Source organism: Hyla sarda, chromosome 4, assembly GCF_029499605.1.
Source record: "Hyla sarda isolate aHylSar1 chromosome 4, aHylSar1.hap1, whole genome shotgun sequence".
In the NCBI taxonomy this organism is placed as follows: domain Eukaryota; kingdom Metazoa; phylum Chordata; class Amphibia; order Anura; family Hylidae; genus Hyla; species Hyla sarda.
This window is the reverse complement of record NC_079192.1, coordinates 348857064-348877133: the sequence shown is the minus strand read 5'-3', so window position 1 is coordinate 348877133 and position 20070 is coordinate 348857064. Positions and strand designations below refer to the sequence as shown.

The 20070-nt window shown below is 41.9% G+C and overlaps 1 protein-coding gene across 15 annotated transcripts in view; it reads left to right on the top strand.

The window, feature by feature from the left end:
* Window positions 1-20070, top strand: part of FSTL4 (follistatin like 4) — a 1659076-nt gene that overhangs the window by 1589817 nt on the left and 49189 nt on the right. For all 15 annotated transcript variants that reach the window (XM_056516583.1, XM_056516582.1, XM_056516581.1 and 12 more), the window contains 3 exons: window positions 2564-2682; window positions 5235-5384; window positions 6199-6306. In XM_056516583.1, coding sequence (XP_056372558.1) covers window positions 2564-2682; window positions 5235-5384; window positions 6199-6306 — 377 coding nt within the window. The remainder of the gene's footprint in view (window positions 1-2563; window positions 2683-5234; window positions 5385-6198; window positions 6307-20070) is intronic.

Sequence of the window (20070 nt, the reverse complement as noted above, 5' to 3'; positions counted from 1 at the left end):
ATAATCCGAATCCAACATACAGACTTGACACGATAAAACCGACACCCTCCCTCGTCATGACGAAACCCCCCTAGGTAGCGGTCAGTATCTGCATGACGTACATGTACATCATAGGTCTGAAAAACCTTGCCGGTCATGACGTACATGTATGTCATGGGTCGGGAAGGCGTTAATAAGATTTAATGTGTAATTTTAACATCTTATTCCTGACCACCAATATGCCTTTTTAAGGTGCTAATTAATGGACTTTAGGCTAGAAACCAGCTTTTTTAGCCATGGACTTCCGATTCTAGCTCTTTAACCCTTTAGATTCTGGGGTCACTGGTGACCACAGCACCTACACTTGCAATAAGAATTATTTAACACCCATTGCAAATCAGGTATATTTTCAAAATATACAAACTCTCAGCTGTTAGCAAAAACAAACAAACAATCAAAGAAGAACAAAGAAAAGAGTGCCACACAACAAAATAAGAAGTGGTACTCCAAAATGGACACAAAATGTCACTTTTAATGACTACAGCACTCAGAATTATTCAACGCCTTTATAAGCCTCTAAAGTAGAGTACGCTTTTGCGGTTGAATGCATAATGCATAGCCAGATGCCACTTTCTGGCAGCATATTTATGAAATCTTAGCCCATTTCTCATTTGTTTGTTAATATTCTTGTGTGTGTGTGCTACAACTGCCTTTTTCAAATCCCTTAAGAAATTTTCTATGAAGTTCAAGCCAGGCAACTGTGATGGCCACTCCAAAATTTACCAAGACTTCTTGTAAAACCAAGTCTTGGTGAACCCTGAGTTATGATTATAAACCCTGAGGTATATTTTAGTTTTCTCCAGAAGGGATGACATTTTCCCCTAGGATTCCCCCTGATACTCAATTTAATCCATCTTGCCTGCTCCATGCTGTAAATTTACAGTGCCAGAGGAAGTAAGAGCTTCCCACAGCATCTCTGAGCCTGTGCCACCTTCATTACTCCACAGAACAAAATTCTAAAACTTCTATGGCTTATTGGATCTGACTTTTCTTGTGCTTTTGTGCCAGTAGAGGGGCACGATTGGAGTTCAGGTATGAAGATCTTCAACATTTAGTATTTTAGTCCATTCTTTAGAATTTTTTGGTCTATTAGCTTGACTTTTTGAGATAATACCTAGTAAGTAAATGCCAAAGAGATATATATATATTTTTTTCATTTTTGTAGGGAATAACAAATTGGAACAAATTCAGCTAGCATTGCTTTATGTTACGCTGAGCGCTCCGGGCACCCTGCTTGCCTCGGTGCGCTCACAGCGTATGTCCCTAGGCAGCGCTCCGGTCACGCGGTCTCGGCGGGTGCGTCCTCGCTCTATAGGGCGCGCGTGTGCCGGGACTCTTAAATTTAAAGGGCCAGTGCACCAGTGATGGGTGCCTGGTCCAAAGTGGTTTATTTAGGGTTTCTGCTTTGACTTAATTAGGCCTGCACCTGTGCACTGCCTATAAGTACCATCTCCTCCCACAGCCTCCTGCCGGATCTTTGTTGCCTTGTGCCTGAGTGAAAGCGTTCCTTGTTCCTGTGTTACCTTGCCTGTTGCCAAACCCGTTGCTACTGACTACCGCCTGTGAACCGTTGCTGCCTGCCCTGACCATTTGCTACGTCTGACTTCGCCTGTGCCTGATCCTCTTGTACTTTGCCTTATCTCAGCAGCCAGAGAGGTTGAGTCGCTACTGGGTGGAATGACCTGGGGGTTACCTGCCACAGCAAGACCATCCCGCTTTGCGGCGGGCTCTGGTGAAAACCAGTAACCCCTTAGACTCCGTTCCCCTGGTACGGCCCACGTCATCACCTCTCTGGCACAGCGGATCCACCACCAGCTATTGCTACCTCCTGCCAGTCCGGATCCTGACACTATATCAGTTGTCTGATACTTTATGCTATTGTTCATACATTTAATAATTTATCTAATAATGCTGCTGATGCAATTTGAGTCATTAAGTGGTGAAGGCCCATCTTATTTTGCTACGAGGCCCTATGAATTACAGTTACGCCCTGATTCCATATCTTATTTTCCCTAAAATCAAACAAAGAAGGACAATATTAGATTTTAGTCAGATCCTGTTACCATTAGTAGAGTCTGCTGACAATTATCTTATATGCAAGTTGACACTGCTTCTAGGATAGCCCAACTATTCTGTCCAGGAGCCTTTACCATCCATGTTCCAGCATTACAATTCTGAATAATAGACAGTAAAAAAAACAGCACTGGCAATTAGAAGATCAATAACTAATAGAATAACAGAGAATGAAGAGAACAAGAATAATAATAGCAAATATAATTCTTACTCAATTAAGTGACAAAATCCAATGATTATTTTAATCAATGTCAAATGAAACATTTCCGCTATCACATTGCATTGTGTCCTTCCATGTCATACACAAGCTTTTTATTGGGTTAATGTTTCTCTGTTTTCAAACCAATAAATAATGTTGCACTTTCCTGCTGTGTTATTGAGCTTCTTTGGATGGAGGAAAAAATACTTAGATTTATAATTCTGCTACTGTTTTCTTTTGATTTCCCTACAGGTTTGAGTGTGGGAAACATGTTTTATGTCTTTTCTGATGATGGAATCACAATAATTCAACCACGGGAATGTGAGATCCGGAGACAGATCAAGCCCAGTGAGAGGATTCTTACAAGCTATGTATGTTTCAATTAACTTTCTAAAGGTTTTGTAAATGTATTACATAAGATTTAAGCTTGTATTCAGTGTTATTTCTATTCTAATACACTTTGTAACACTGAGCAAAAGTCATTCATTCATTCATCAGAGTTGACTTGGATGACTTGGCCCTAAAGACCCTTCTATTTTTCTTCTCGTGCTCTTTTCATTATTGTTTCCTGTAGGAATGTGAATGGAAGGTTAATGCCATTCTATACTCCAGATTATTCAGCCATAACACTTCATTGAGGATTATCTGACTATTTTTAACAGTTGTGGTGTTCACTATGTATTCTGATATGTCTTGTTTGTGTTCCCACTACGCAAACATGTTTCAACTGAAGTATTTCACTTTTTGTGGCAGGTTTAATCCATTTCAATGTGGGAAATATATTAGAAAAGATTTTAGTCTCTTTCTATTTTGGAGACATTAAAGAAGATCTGTAGAGAAAACTGGCACACTGTGGTTTTTGTATTATTACTATCTTTGATGTACTTTTCAGATGTTTCCTATAGGCTGCTTTAAAGTACTTACAAAACCCCTAGAAAGTGTTGTATAAATAAAAAAAATCCCACCCAGTCTCATGCATGAAATGAATACAGAGTGGGCCATTTATATGGATACACCTATATAAAATGGGAATGGTTGGTCATATTAACTTCCTGTTTATGGCACATTAGTATACGTAAGGGGGGAAACTTTTCAAGATGGGTGGTGACCATGGCGGCCATTTTGAAGCCGACTTTTGAACAAAATCTTCTGCGTAAACTGAGGATCCTGTTCCAATTTTTGTTTTGCCCATTTTGGCAGCACCTGAAACCATGGATACTGGAAGTCTGTGCTAGCATTTCTCCTGCGTGTTGCTATCAGTGTGTGAAGAGTGGTAGAAGAGAGTTGCATTGACAATCCAACACAATGGGCAGCACATTGAACACATTTTATAAGTGGTCAGAAACTTGTAAATAACACATAAAGGAATAAAGTTGCGTTAAAACCAAGCACATCATTGTTTCTCTTGTGAAATTCTCAATACGTTTGATGTGTCACATGACCCTCTTCCTATTGAAAAAACAAAAGCTGGATTCAAAATGGCCAACTTCAAAATGGCCACCATGGTCACCACCCATCTTGAAAAGTTTCCCCCCTCACATATACTAATGTGCCAGAAACAGGAAGTTAATATCACCAACCATTCCCATTTTATTAAGATATATCCATATAAATGGCCCACCCTGTAGATTTTTTACAACCAAAAAAATGACCCCAAATCTTTTTGAACCTGAAAAAAGCTAAGCTTTTCTTATTATATCTGAAGTAACTAGGGTTATAATTTTACAATTAAATTAGAAACACACAACTTTATCAGAGTGCTAAAATATGATGTATTAAACTTACACCAACTTTCGACTAGAGCAAAATGCATGTCTGTGTGGTTCAGATCATTGCATCTTGACACTGTACCATTATGTCCTGTAGCCATGCAGACCAGTTAGTAGACACCAGCTGTGTCACTACATCATCAGTCTGGATGAAGTTACAATGGCATTGAATATTCCCATTAACCCTTCTAGTTATTGTAAGACCAATGTTTTAGCTGGAAACAGTTACTAGAATACATTTGTGGCACAAATATAATAATCTGCCTTTGGTAAACTTCTGTTGCGGTGTTTCGGGGCACCATAGGCTATTATGAAATAATAAAACAGAAGGTTCAAATATGCCTTGTGTATACCTATTTTTGTTGAGATGGCATGCATCGATGTTTGCCATCTTAATTCCTATTTTCCCTCTGCTATGGTTCTCTTCTGCATTTTCTCTGCATCCCAAGTACAGCAAGTGATAGATCAATAACATAGAATTTCTGTCCTCCAAGTTACACTATTGAATATCATATGAGAAGAATCTGCAGTCTGTCTTGTTCTCTTCCCTTTACCTCTAACAAACAGGAGTGAACTGCCAGAATAATCTTGATAATATGGACATAGAAGAGACAGGCAGTGTGAGTCAGGGGGCATGTATAATTTTGCAGCTAATCATTGTAGGGACTTACCTGTTATATTACTGCTCTCTTGTTCATTTAGATAAGTCATAAAAGGCTGCTCTGTGCATAGAAGGAAATAAAGAGGAACAAGGGTGGAATTGGGTCAGGTAGGGAAGGGTTGTCAAGAGGTATCTAATAGGTAATTATATAAATATGTAGTTTACAGTAACTCAGTCACACATCCTTTATATACATTAAAACATGTAATTTTCAGTTTCTTGGGGATCACATGACCCAGCTAAAATAATAAAATGTATGGAAGCAGCTGGGCTAGGATTAAACAAGTGCTATTGCTGGAATAATAGAGTGTTCACTTACGTCTGAAGAAAGATATCATTTACTACTGTAAGTAGCTCAACCTTCACGGATGACCTTCTTTACTGTTTTCATGTGATAGAAACTAAGCTCTCATGTACAATATATGTATATTTTTATTAACATTTCTTAACACAGTGAAACTTATTATAATATGTTGTCTATATTTTTTCTTAGGAAGAGATGTGTCCACAACCTGATGGAGACTCGGATCAATTGTGTTCATGGTCCTCAGCTATCAATGTAAGAGAGAAATACATCTATGTCTCTCAGCCGAACCAAAACAGGGTTTTAATAATTGACATCCAGATGCAGAAGATTAAACAGGTACCGTTAAGTACATAAAATAAGGAATATTCTAAGTGTGCCTTCAGGCCTGTGTATATGATTTCCATACATCAAACCCTATTTTGATGCACAGCCCACCATCAAAGTGGACCCCAAAGATGCAGAAATTGGGTAACCCCCTCCCAAAAGTGGATATTTTGTGGAGGTTTCCAGGCATTTCCATAGGTGGAGTTAAACAACAAACCAATTTTTTGAGCATGAATTTTGCCATCACTAAACATTTGAGACTACAGGGACTCTCATTGGTAGCAACAGAACATAGTCTAAATGACCAAGATTGGCTTTGTTGCCCATAGCAGCCAAGCACAGTATAGCGTTCATATTTCCACAACAGTTTAAGAAATGAGATATAATTGATTATTAAAGGCCTCAAGTCCCAGCCTAACCATAGCATCATTATGCATCTATGATCATGGCAACTTTTTTTTTTAATCTTTATTTTTGGGTATGAGAAGACATGTGTTTATATTTTGGCCCAATTTTTTAATGCTTTTTTTTACTTAAAAAACTAAATAAGGTAAAAATTCTTAAACGAATGTGAGTCATTATTTTCCTATTGCATTATTGTTATCAGAGGAAATTACTTTTATTGCTCCTATGAGATCCTCTTTACTGAAGAGCGGTCTATTTTTACAATGAAAAGATTTATGTTTGGTAATTAGTTATCTGTATTCATTGTCCCATTTCCTTATCTCTTCACTATATGTTGGTGTTGTGCCCAAGTCATGTGAGGTAATACATTCCTGAGGTAATACGTTTAACTATAGTCTTGTCATTTCTGCCTTCCTTGAAGACAATACAAGTTGACCCATATCCAGCAAAATTACTTTATGACAAATCTCATGACCAAGTCTGGATTCTTAGCTGGGGAGATATAAATAAATCACATCCATCATTACAGGTAAGTAGATTTGTATGATATTGTTTTATCATTATTCATTAGTTTACCTTTTATTTGTGAATGCTAAGTGTGCTTCAAAAATGTTTTCCAAAAGGTTATCTAAACTGTTTTATGTATTTTTTATATTTTTATTATATTCCAATTGTTTTGAATGTGAGGTGACCTTGAATCTGTTTTGTTCTCTTCTGTTTATTTTTTCTATTTTTTAGATGTCTTAAGCTGTACTAAGATGAAATCTTTTCTTAGGCTTTGTTCATAAGGGAGCCTTAAAGGAAAACTGTCAGCAGAGTCACCCGCACTAACCAGTGGAACAGCTTGGTAGTGGGTGACGCAGATAAAAAATGATGCCTAACATGCCTGGATCCATCGCTCTGTTTGTCTAATATCTTTTTTTTTTCTGAATATGCAAATTAGCAGCTAGTGGCATGGACGGGGTTACGATCCCGCCTTCGGGCACTGTGACATCAGCACCGTTTTTCTAGCGCTTGGCTGGGCTAATGAATATTCACTGCCCCTCTCTGCCTCTCCCCCTCCTCCCCGCTCTGTAAACGGGTTTAACAAGCAGTGTTTAGCTAGCTTTTCCAGAACTACAACTCCAAGCATGCCCACATAGCCAAATGCTGTGTGGGCATGCTGGGAGTTGTAGTTTTGGTAAAGCTAGCTAAACACTGTCTGGTAGAGTTTATACACATATGTATATATATATAGATAGATAGATAGATAGATAGATATCTGTATGATATATATATATAAATATATATATATATATGGCCATCGTATACGTTATAGAGGCAGTGAGTAAATCCTATACAGGGCCTCCACACATGCTTACTGTCAAAGGCGGCCGCTGCTGTTATGAAGACGGGCTGAGGCTGCTTCTTGGTGTAACCAGGAAGCGGCACATACGCAGTAAATGAGATTACAGAGCAAGGAGGAGGAGGATAGGATGAGGGTGGCAATAGCCGGGCCGAGCGCTGACGACACAGCACTGACATCACAGCGCCTGAAGGCAGGATCATAACCCCGCCCATGCCACTTGCTGCTTATTTGCATATTCAGAAAAAAGAAGATATCAGACGAACAGAGCAACTGATTCAGGCATGGTAGGTATCGTTTTTATCAGCACCACCCGCACTACCAGGCAGTACCACTGGTTAATGACACACAAGAAAGGACAGCACCAAGTAGTTATTTGTTGTACTCTAATCCTCATGATATATGCTGGGTGCTGGGTGTCTATGGCCTGTTAATCGGTATAGCTCCATTAACTATTTATACAAAAAGAAGGACTGAAACTGAGAGCAATTGCTACTGAAAAATATACAAGTTTTATTAATATAATCCAAAAAGTAAAAAAAGTCACCACTGTGACTATATACAATATAGATAGAATACCATGTCTATGTTTTTAAAGCAATACAAAAATGAGATGTGATCAGATTCAACCAAAAAAACGTAGGTGAGACAGGCAAAGAAAATATCGTTTCAATCACAATGGATTCTCTGTGTCCAGAGAATGGTGTAAAGGCTCTATATGGTATGCAAACAGAAGTAACAGGGGCTAATGACTCCACTACATGTATACAGGAGCTATTTGCTCTATCATGTATAAACTATTGCATACATATCCCATGCCCAGAGTCAATAAAGATCCTCACTTACGCATAATGGAAACCTGTCACCCGACTTTCTCAAGGGACGCTGACTTGACTTTCTCAAGTATCACTGGTTAGTACGGGTGACTCTGCTGACAGTTTTCCATTAAAACATATGTCAATGACAGACCTGATTTTAAATGAATCAAAATAAACCTAATAAACCTCTTTAACATACTCTATACTAGGAACCATCAGGTTTCAGTCAGGGCTCCAGCATTGCTAGAACTACAGACAAAAAGTGTAAAATGCTGTTAGATGAGATTCTAAGCACCACCTATATCAGGCAACTTCACTCTCACTAAGTTTTAAATAAACCCTCAGGAGTAGTCAAACGGGTTGGGTGAAACGGTGGGTCCACACCTGTTTCCCATTACATTACTATATAGATAAGATAATTTTAATTTATTAAAGGGTTATCCTGAAGCTGCTAAACACAAAAAAAGTCTGCTCATCCAACATTAAAGGCAATCTGTCATAAGCCATGCCTATTGGTATAGGTTTGTAATGACACTGACGACAATGGTGCCAATATTGCCATTTGTAAATATGCTAATGAAGGAGCTTATAACATGCAGAATGTTTTCAAGCCCCAGTTGCATTGTGACTCCGGCTTGAATCTTCATATTAAGCATGTTCTCCTGCGCTAAGCCTCTGCCGCTGCGGAATGGAGCTCCCTAGGAGACATGAAATGAAATCTCTCTGCTCGTGAAAGAGATTTCACAATGGAGGAGTGGGATCTAGAGTAGAGCTCCATTCTTCATTGGAGGAGGCTCAGAACAGGGGAAGAGGCATTTACTCTGAAGATTCAAGCCAGATGTTACCATGCACCCAGAGCTTGGAAATGCCCCATGTGCACCAAGCTCCTTTATTAGCATATTAAGAAAACTGTGAATGTTGCTGCAATGGAGACACGGATTGGAAATTAGTAAGTATCATTGTCATCAGTGACCCTCGCACTACAAGCCTATACAAATTGTTTTTTGAGGATGATGCTGATGATGATGATTCCCTTTAAACTATCACTTGAACTAGTGGCCTTGACCATGCCATTGCCATACCTGAGACCATCTCTAAGCACACACAATTGCTGCTGCCAAACCTTTGACCATTTTAAATTATCTACAAAAGTCGTGGCTGATTGTGAGACAAGATCAGCCAAATCTGACTTAAATACATTTCTAGTTGGTATGAACATGGACCATGTTAAAAAAACAACAATGGGGAGATGAACCATGGCCCAGATATTTCAATCAAAATGGGTGTGATTTGCCATAGCCACCCATCACAGCTCAGCTTTCATATCTTAACAAGTAAAATGTTTTCGACAGATTGATAAATCTATAAATTGATCATTTTTGTAAGTATATCAGTATTAGAGATGAGCAAGCCAAATCTGGCAAACCCGAATTTGACCCGAACTTTTGGATTTTTCTGGGTCTCAAAATAGAAAGCATGTTTTTTTGGCAGACAGAAGAAGAGGTGAGATTATGTCAGTGATATCAGCATATCACATGATAACCCAGGTCTATCATGTAACTTGCTGCTTAGTGTGTCAATCAGCACAAAAGCCAATAGGATACAGCAAGGGCGGAGAGCATTTTTACACAGATAAGAGGGCAGTGACGTCACCCACTGCATACAGAGCCGAAGGAACTGCCAGAGCGAGGCGGAGAGAGAGGGAGAGAGACAAAGAGGACAGTTAGATTGGGAGAGAGACATAACTAGGGACAGTTAGTGATTAAAAAGGTAGAGATTACAGATTAGAAAGAGAGACCTGTGAATCTGTATCTAGCCTGCAGTTCTGGTGCTTTTTATATTGTTCCGCAAACACTGTCATCTTTGCCAGTCAAAAAGCATTTTGAAGTTACATGTATGTAGCCTGTAGTGTTAATACAACTCTGATGTACTTCATATTGTTCCCCAAACACCATTAGTACTCATTGTGCGGTCATCTCTGCCAGTGAAAAAACTTGTTGAAGTTACACGCATCTAGCCTGTAGTGTTAATACAGGTTTGTTGCACTTCATACTGATCCGCAAACACCATCAGTTCTCATTGTGCTGTCTTCTCTGGCAGTCAAAAAGCGTGTTTAAGTTAAACGTATGTAGTGTTAATACAGTTGTGGTGCATTTCATATTGCAGCACAGTACTCATGCTACGAAAGTCAGTACTGTGCTGCAACGAAAAAAGTGCTCAAAGCACTGAAACTTAGATTTGACCAGTAGGTTGGTAAAAAAATCACCAAAAAAGGATAAAAGTAACCCAAAAACATGTCTGGAAAAGGAGTTGATGGACAGACTAGAGGGCAGAAGACCCCCACCATGTTCTCTGCCATTAAGAATGTTCATGGCAGTCCTAGTACAGGTAGCGGCAACTGCAGCCAGGTGTCGTTTGGTAGTGGCATCCGTGTCAGCAATCCCAAGTTCTCACTGCCTGAGAGAGGTCATGTGGTTTCACAAGATGATCCGGCATTACCGGAATATTTATTTCATACAACTTTTGAGGAGGAAGACTCTGACAATATGATGGTGAGCCACTGGACAGTGTATTTCTTCACATCTACTTTCACATGGGGAAGTGAAAAAATCCATCCTAGATGCTGTGCCTCCTCATCTCTGGCTTTGCCCCGCCTCCCCTCTACTGCTTCGCAGAAGGATAGCACTAGCCACGAGGAGGAGTTGTGTGGGGACAGTCAAGTGGAGTGTGTTGGTGAGGTGGTGGAGGTCGAATCAGTGGTCGAGCCCAGCACAAGCGGGACTGGTGTTGGTAGGCATGGTGGGGAAACTGTCCATGCAGAGAGGGGGCGGCATGGAGGATGAAGACTTTGATGTTAATGATGATGTAGTGTTGGACAGGATGCGGGAACCACCTTGGCATTAGCTGACATGTTTATAGCAGGAGGGTAGTGACAGTGTCAACGAAGAAGATTGTAGTTGAGGTAAGGGAAGAAAACCTGTGTAGGACTTCTGGTCTGAAGAGCTTGGGTGATGGCCGTGCTGCTGCATGTTTGGGTTCTAATAAAAAACCATCCCGAGGAGGGGCACAGTAAGGTGCCGCAGTCTCTGTCCGATAATCTGATGTGTGGAACTTCTTCTGCACCTTACCTGATGCAGAGAACGTGGCAATAAGTCGTCTCTGTAAACAGAAAGTAAGCCTGGCGAGGGTCCGGGTATAGGGATGCAGGTATATGGAGCCTCACCCTAAGGCTGTGTGGGACAGTTGAGACACCCCACAATGTGAGGAAAATGATGCTGCTGCTACTGATAATCCTCCAGATCCCACCTAACTGTCTAATTTCCTACCTGGCCAAGTTGTTGGTGGCACAGGCCCTCCCATACCATCTTGTGGACTTCAGGCAATGGGGTGTGCCCAGCCCATGTAGCACATACCTAGTTTACATTATTATGCAAAGAAAGCCATTCCTGCTTTGCACAATCATGTGGCGGAGAGAGTGGGCCACTCTATGAACTTGTCTGTATGCAGAACAGTGCATGCCTCAGTTGATACGTGGAGTAATATCTACGGCCAGGGGTCATACATGTCTTTACGGCCCACTGGGTTAACATCTTACAGAATGAGGCTCCACTGCAACGAGACCCCTCCAAAGTTGCACCGATTGGGTTCAACTGCTGACACCCTGCCGATCCTCCTACTCCTCCGTGGACATGCACCCCACGGGGAAGTGCTTAGCTTATTCTCCTCACCCCTTCTTTCATCAGGTGTAACAGAGCTATCGCTGCCATGCTGTGTTACACCTGCTGAGCCTGGGTGAGAAATGCCACACAGCTGAGGATGTTCGCCATCTTATGCTGTACAGTAGTAACATCAGCCACCAGCCCACCACCTTCCTACCATTACCAGTTTGCCATCTCATGCTGTATGCTAGTGACATCAGTCCGCCATCTCATGCTGTATGCTGTTAACATCAGGCAGCAACAACCTGCTGTACACGGGATACTACTAGGCTTCTAGGAACACCAATCCACCATCACCCTACTTCCAGTCATGCCTACACATACACAACCCATCATCCCCAGAAAGGCGATAAATATTTTGGCTTTTTATACAATAGCTATTTCTTCTTCAGTCTTTACTATTTTAGAATGCCAATTATGTTACTACTCCCAAAAAAGGGACAATTTTTGTAATGCTTCGAAAAAACCCATGCCATCTTCTTCACTTGCTAGACTAAGAACCAGTTCCTACTGCCAAAAAAAGGAATAATTTTTGGCATGCCAGGAAAAACCCATGCCATGTTGTTCACTTGCTAGATTAAAAACCTGTTACTACTCCCAATAAAGGGATAATTTTTGGAACGCTTGGAAAAATTAATGCCAGCTCATTCACTTGCTAGACTAAGAACCTGTTACTGCTCCCAAAAAGGGATGTTTTTTGGAATGCTGGGATAAAGCCACAGCATCTTCCCATGCCACTGTTAGCATATTAACACTGGCAGGCTTCTACCAACAACCAGGGATACTTTATGCTGATTTATTTTGGTGTGAATAAGCCTAAATAATGGGTGATCTGCCATAGTTACCATGGGTTACCGCATGTTGCTATATCACTTTAAAACTACTCGTATACACTCCTAACAGTGCAAGACAGAGGTGTAGCTGTTAGGCAGTATTATAAACATGTTTAGGGGCTTTTTTTCATTGACGGTTCGAATTAAACCGAGCCAAACCAAACTTGCGATTTCCCAAAAGTTTGGCGGGTCCAGCGAACCAAACTTGTCAAAAGTTCGCTCAACTCTAATCAGTATGATGATAATTAGGTTGGCCCTATAACATGTTTCCAAAGCTAAATGGTTAACATACTGCATGTAAGGCTGAGTTCTGATGTATTTTTTGACCTGTATTATAAGCCAAAATGAGTGCAAATCTTTCCATTGTAGTATTCTCTGTCTCAGTTCGACTTCTGTTTTGCCTTAGAAAAAATTTACAAAATGTACTCCAAAATAAGGAATACATACTGACCAAAATATTGTAAATTAACTCAGCCTAAGGATAAATAACAATTAGATTTTCTAATGATTTTAGGCCACAGACCGAACACTGAAATCTGCTGACTTCACACAGTCTTCATCTTTGCCTAAATTAACTTTTTTTCACTAAGCAGAAAGTGAGATGCCAGACTATGATTTACCATGTGAACTGCAAACATTTTATTTCATAGCCTTAAAACGTGTGATTTTGTGGATACAATTAATTTGTTCTGAAAATCACATAAAATACACTATATTAAAGTAAGTTTGAGTTTATAGAATGGGACTGAAAGACAAAGGAAAAATAATTCAATCTACAAAACAGTTTACATGCTCCTGTCTTGAGACACACAATTTCAGATTGTGAAATGTTGGCATAAAACATCACTTCCATTGGATTGTAATCTGAAACAATGGCTAAGATTAATCAGAAAATGTAAAGGGCCTCTCCACTTTTAGTGCACAGTAAATTTATATATAGTTTTATAAGAATTAGGCCTGTCTACACGGCTTTGGGCAAACAGGATTCCCCAGGATAAAAATTTTTTTTTTCCAGAAATGGCATCATATTTAGTCATGGACTGCATCTGGTATTGCAGCTCATCTACTATGGGGGGCATTTACTAATCTTTTACTATGTAGTCTGGTTTTTACCCTGTTTTTTTCTACTTCATTTTTGACTATGTGCGACAAATTTACTAAATTGCTGCACGGCATTAATAAATTTGGCACACATAGGCAAAAGTGGGAAATTTACTTCATGTAGTAGAAAAAATAGTCTGTTCCTTTTTCCTGCTGTCTGAATAGGTTTGGCTGCTGGTTTCCTTCTGGATCTTTTGTTTTTGAGTTTTTTTTTAGCTTTTTCACCACATCTAAATAATTCAATAACTACAGTGGTCCCTCAAGTTACAATATTAATTGGTTCCAGGAAAACCATTGTAAGTTGAAACCATTGTATGTTGAGACCATAACTCTATGGAAACAGGGTAATTGGTTCTAAAGGCACCAAAATGTCATCCAAAAATAGGAAAAAGTGACAAAGAAAAATAAGTAGATAACTGATATAGATAAAGCAAATCCTTACATATAAAAGTAATAAAGATCTGCTGGGAGCTGTAAATCACTGTCTATGTCAGTGTTTCCCAAGCAGGGAGCCTCCAGCTGTTGCAAAACTATAACTCCCAGCATGCCTGGACAGCCAAAGGCTGTCCGGGCATGCTGGGAGTTGTAGTTTTGCAAAAAATGGGGCCACCCTGCTTGGCAAACACTGGTCTATGTAGAGGACAGGAGCTTCTTCAGGGGTCCTGTACAGTACAGGCAATGTCCAAAACAAGTAATGGAGTTGCCCTCACCTGGTGTCCAAAAGAGCAGCTAACCCTGATACAGGTAAAGTGTACAGAACATGTAATACCAGTCAGTGCATACACTTCAGTAATACAGGGGTTTTACCAGTGAATGCCCATTTTGATTGGTTGGTTCTTCCAGCCATTGACACGTTTTACAGATCTGGACTGTCTGTAGCATTGTATGTTGAGTCTGGTTTCAACTTACGATGGTCCAGAAAAGACCATTGTATGTTGAAATTATTGTATGTTGAGGCCATTGTAAGTTGAGGGATCACTGTAAATTGTAGTCATGGCTCAGAAGTGGTAAACGGCGTTTAGTGTGTGTGTGTGTGTGTGTGTGTGTGTTTATTACATTTTTTTAACACAGTTTTTTTCTCCCTAAATGTACTTACACTTTTTTTTTTTTTGGTTACTTCTTCTACAGATCTGTGTATCCTGTGGACTCCTTCGGATTCGGTGGACTACTTCGATGACCAGCGTTTTTCTTTGCTTGATGTTAATAAAATGGTTAACGAGGGCTTGTGGGGGAGTGTTTTTTGTAATAAATTTTTTTTAAAACCTGTTGTGTTTTATTTTTATTTTACTTTACTAGACAGGCTTAGTAGTGGAAGCTGTCTTATAGACTGAGTCCATTACTAAGCCGGGCTTAGCGTTAGCCACAAAAACAGCTAGCGCTAACCCCCAATTATTACCCCGGTACCCAACACCACAGGGGTGCTGGGAAGAGCCGGTACCAACAGGCCCGGAGCGTCAAAAATGGCGCTCCTGGGCCTAGGCGGTAACAGGCTGGCGTTATTTAGGTTGGGGAGGGCCAGTAACAATGGTCCTCGCCCACCCTGGTAACGTCAGGCTGTTACTGTTTGGTTGGTATTTGGTTGAGAATAAAAATAGGGGGACCCTATGCGTTTTTTTAATATATTTAATTATTTATTTAAAAAAAAAAAAACGCATAGGGTCCCCCCTATTTTCATTCTCAGCCAAATACCAACCAAACAGTAACAGCCTGACGTTCCCAGGGTGGGCGAGGACCATTGTTACTGGCCCTCCCCAGCCTAAATAACGCCGGCCTGTTACCGCCTAGGCCCAGGAGCGCCATTTTTGACGCTCCAGGCCTGTTGGTACCGGCTCTTCCCGGCACCCCTGTGGCGTTGGGTACCGGGGTAATAATAGGGGGTTAGCACTAGCTGTTTTTGTGGCTAGCGCTAAGCCCAGGTTAGTAATGGACTCTGTCTATAAGACAGCTTCCACTACTAAGCCTGTCTAGTAAAGTAAGAAAAAAACACAACAGGTTTTAAAAAATTTTTATTACAAAAAACACTCCCCCACAAGCCCTCGTTAACCATTTTATTAAAATCAAACAAAGAAAAACGCTGGTCATCGAAGTAGTCCACCGAATCCGAAGGAGTCCACAGGATAAACGGATCTGAAATGAGAAGAAAACAAAAAAATGGGTTAGTACATTTATTATCACCTGCTCACACATCTCCCGCCCCGCACGACTACAACTGCCAGCATGCCCTTACAGTAAGGACATGCTGGGAGTTGTAGTTGTGTGGTGCAGGAGATGTGTGAGCAGGTGATAATAAATGTGACAAGCTTGTCCCCTGCCCCCAGCTGCAGGACTACAACTCCCAGCATGCCCTTACAGTAAGGTGGGGCGGAGGCCGGGCACAGTGTTTCCCAACCTGGGACTTGTAGTTTTGCAACATCTGGAGGCACCCTGGTTGGGAAACACTGTTTTAGGCCAGTGTTTCCCAACCAGGGTGCCTCCAGATGTTGCAAAACTACAAGTCCCAGCATGCCTGGACAGTCAAAGGCTGTCTAGGCATGCTGGGAGTTGTAGTTTTGCAACATCTGGAGGCAACCTGGCTGGGAAACACTGGAATAAAACAGTGTTTCCCAACCAAGGTGCCTCCAGATGTTGCAAAACTACAAGTCCCAGCATGCCTGGACAGTCAAAGGCTGTCTAGGCATGCTGGGAGTTGTAGTTTTGCAACATCTGGAGGCAACCTGGCTGGGAAACACTGGCCTAAAACAGTGTTTCCCAACCAGGGTGCCTCCAGATGTTGCAAAACTACAAGTCCCAGCATGCCTGGACAGTCAAAGGCTGTCTAGGCATGCTGGGAGTTGTAGTTTTGCAACATCTGGAGGCAACCTGGCTGGGAAACACTGGAATAAAACAGTGTTTCCCAACCAAGGTGCCTCCAGATGTTGCAAAACTACAAGTCCCAGCATGCCTGGACAGTCAAAGGCTGTCTAGGCATGCTGGGAGTTGTAGTTTTGCAACATCTGGAGGCAACCTGGCTGGGAAACACTGGCCTAAAACAGTGTTTCCCAACCAGGGTGCCTCCAGATGTTGCAAAACTACAAGCCCCAGCATGCCTGGACAGTCAAAGGCTGTCCAGGCATGCTGGGAGTTGTAGTCTTGCAACAACTGGAGGCACCCTGGTTGGGAAGCCTGCGCAACTTACCGGCTTCCGTAGGATCCAGCGCTGCACGACACTGCCGCGCGACAGTGCCGCGCGACGATCTCCGACAGCGATCGTCGCTGGAGCCTCGGAAGGGTAAGTGAACCTCTTCGCCGGTCCCCTTCAGCTGTTTAGTTTTGCAACAGCTGGAGGACTACAGTTTACAGACCACAAACCAGGGGTCTGCAAACTGTGGCCCTCCAGCTGTTGCAAAACTACAACTCCCAGCATGCCTGGACAGCCAATGGCTGTCCAGGCATGCTGGGAGTTGTAGTCTTGCAACATCTGGAGGCACCCTGGTTGGGAAACACTGTTTTAGGCCAGTGTTTCCCAACAAGGGTGCCTCCAGCTGTTGCAAAACTACAACTCCCAGCATGCCCGGACAGCCAATGGCTGTCCAGGCATGCTGGGAGTTGTAGTCTTGCAACATCTGGAGGCACCCTGGTTGGGAAACACTGTTTTAGGCCAGTGTTTCCCACAAGGGTGCCTCCAGCTGTTGCAAAACTACAACTCCCAGCATGCCCGGACAGCCAATGGCTGTCCAGGCATGCTGGGAGTTGTAGTCTTGCAACATCTGGAGGCACCCTGGTTGGGAAACACTGTTTTAGGCCAGTGTTTCCCAACAAGGGTGCCTCCAGCTGTTGCAAAACTACAACTCCCAGCATGCCCGGACAGCCAAAGGGTGTCCAGGCATGCTGGGAGTTGTAGTCTTGCAACATTTGGAGGCACCCTGGTTGGGAAGCTTGCGCAACTTACCGGCTTCCGTAGGATCCAGCGCTGCACGACACTGCCGCGCGACAGTGCCGCGCGACGATCTCCGTCAGCGATCGTCGCTGGAGCCTCGGAAGGGTAAGTGAACTTCTTCGCCGGTCCCCTTCAGCTGTTTAGTTTTGCAACAGCTGGAGGACTACAGTTTACAGACCACACACCAGTGGTCTGCAAACTGTGGCCCTCCAGCTGTTGCAAAACTACAACACCCAGCATGCCCTGACAGCCAAAGCCTATGGCTCTCAGGGCAGGAGCCCGGGCTGACATTACAGTGCAGCCGCCCGGGCTCCTCATACGGTCTCCCCGCTACCCACCCCCCCCCTTGTCTCCCGCCCGGGCTCCTCATACGGCCTCCCCGCTACCCCCCCCCCCCCCCTTGTCTCCCGCCCGCGCCGCTCAGCTCCCGCTGCTACAAGACTACAACTCCCAGCGTGTCCTCACTGTAAGGCCATGCTGGGACTTGTAGTCTTGCAACAGCAGACAGATGGGAGTTGTGTGGCGCTGGCAGGTGAGAGGGGGGGTTGTAAATCACTGTAGTGTCCCGGTAGCGCAGTGAGGGTAGCGGGGAGAAAGTATGTCGGAGCCCGGGCGGCAGCAGCTTTTCCTGCTCCATGTTGGAGCTGGAGTAAATTTAGTCAATTTTTATGGCCGTTGCGACAGTTTATTGCGCAACTGCGACTGTCTCAGTTAATAAATTCCTGACCACTGCAAGTCAAAACTGAAAACTTGCGTAAATTAAGCGGGAATTTTTTTTTTGACTTTCTAGCTCTTGCTAGGGAAAGTCGCACAATTTATAGGGTAGGCGCAATTGCGACAATTTTGCGCCAAAAATAGTCAGAAAAAAATGACTAAACCCCTTAGTAAATGCCCCCCTATATATTCACTTGAATATGCAATACCAGAAAAACCTGTGAACAATTAAAATTATAAATAATGTAAATTCAGAAAACCGCAGAACTTTGCTTTTGAGTGTTAGGCTATGTTCGTACAATGGAATTTCCATACAGAATTCCGTATTGGAGTTCCGCACAGAGATTCTGCAGCAGCAGATTCCCATTGATTTCAATGGGATTCTTTTTCACTTTTTTGCGCCTGGAACATCTAATGCGGAAATTCTAATTCCAATGTCTCCACAGAAAGAATAGACATGTCTATTCTTTCTTTGGTTTCTGCACGCAAATGCATTGCCATCTATGAGACAGCGCACCTCCGAACAGTCCTAGGGTTGGCATGTTCTGCCAGTGCTCTGCTGTCAGGGGAAAGTCCGTACAGAGATTTCCTGTGCGGACATACCCCCGTGTGAACATAGCCTAATACTGCAACACATTGAGGGTGATGTTCAAAAACTACCCTAATTTCTATTCTGGCTATATTAATCCCACCTTTTTTTCCTCCTCACATTTTCATAGGTCTCTTATGCTTCTTTCTTTGAAAATATGAAAATATGTGAGAGTTCATTAGCATGGCACTCTAGTTTTTTTTTGTACCAAAATTGCTAATTTTGGCACCAAATTTTCAATTACTTAAAATTCAGGCGGAAGCATCTCATGTAATATTCCATGATAATTAATGATCATACAAGCGGTAATTGTATAAATAAAATATGTCCAGGTGTTAAATGTGAGTGCAGGTGCAGTGACCATGAAAAAGAAAATGATTTTTTTTTTATTAACATTTTCCAATAATAATTATTTATTTTTCAATAATTGATTAAATAACACCTTTTCCCCCAAAAAATGAAAAAAATAAATAAATAAAAAACAACAACCATTTCTGTGATTTCTACACTAGCAAAGAGCTAGTGTGAAATTTTTGATGCAAAATGAACTCTCATCCCTTTGAAAATATCATGTAAAAACATGAAATTTACATAACCACACCCACTTTAGCAAAAATGGTGTGACTAGTGTAAACCTTGAATCATTCTCATGAAAAACACTCTGAATATCTGATGGAAACTTTACTGCGCCAAAATTTGGGTGCAAAACATGAAATGTTTTACCTGAAGAGTTTTGAATATGACCCCCACTGTGTTCAAAGGCGTAATATGTAGCTTCTGGACCCCGATAATAAAACTGGTCTCTTATGGAACAGATGTGCTTTGGGGCCCCCTTAGCTACCAGGGCCCCAATGCAACTACTACCTCTGCACCACCTATAGCTATGCCCTTGATGATGTTCCTGAATACAGCCACATAAATATAATATTACCAAATACTGAGCCTTGACCTAAATAATTATGTCACTGTACATCCTCAAACAATAAATGATGCCAATTAACCATACTAAGTATAATGAACTGTACGCCTGCCTTTTAATGAACTGTGCTACTGTGCCCCTAATAAACTGGCTCACTATGCCCACCTAATGCCACCATGCCCCCCAATGAATTGTGCCACTTCACCCATTAAACTGTGTTGCTGCACTCCTAATGGACTGTGCTGCTGCCCCCTTAATGAACTGCCATTGACCTTCTAAGGAACTGTGCCACCACACCCCTAATGAATTGGGCTGCTGCTCACCTAGTCAACTATACCT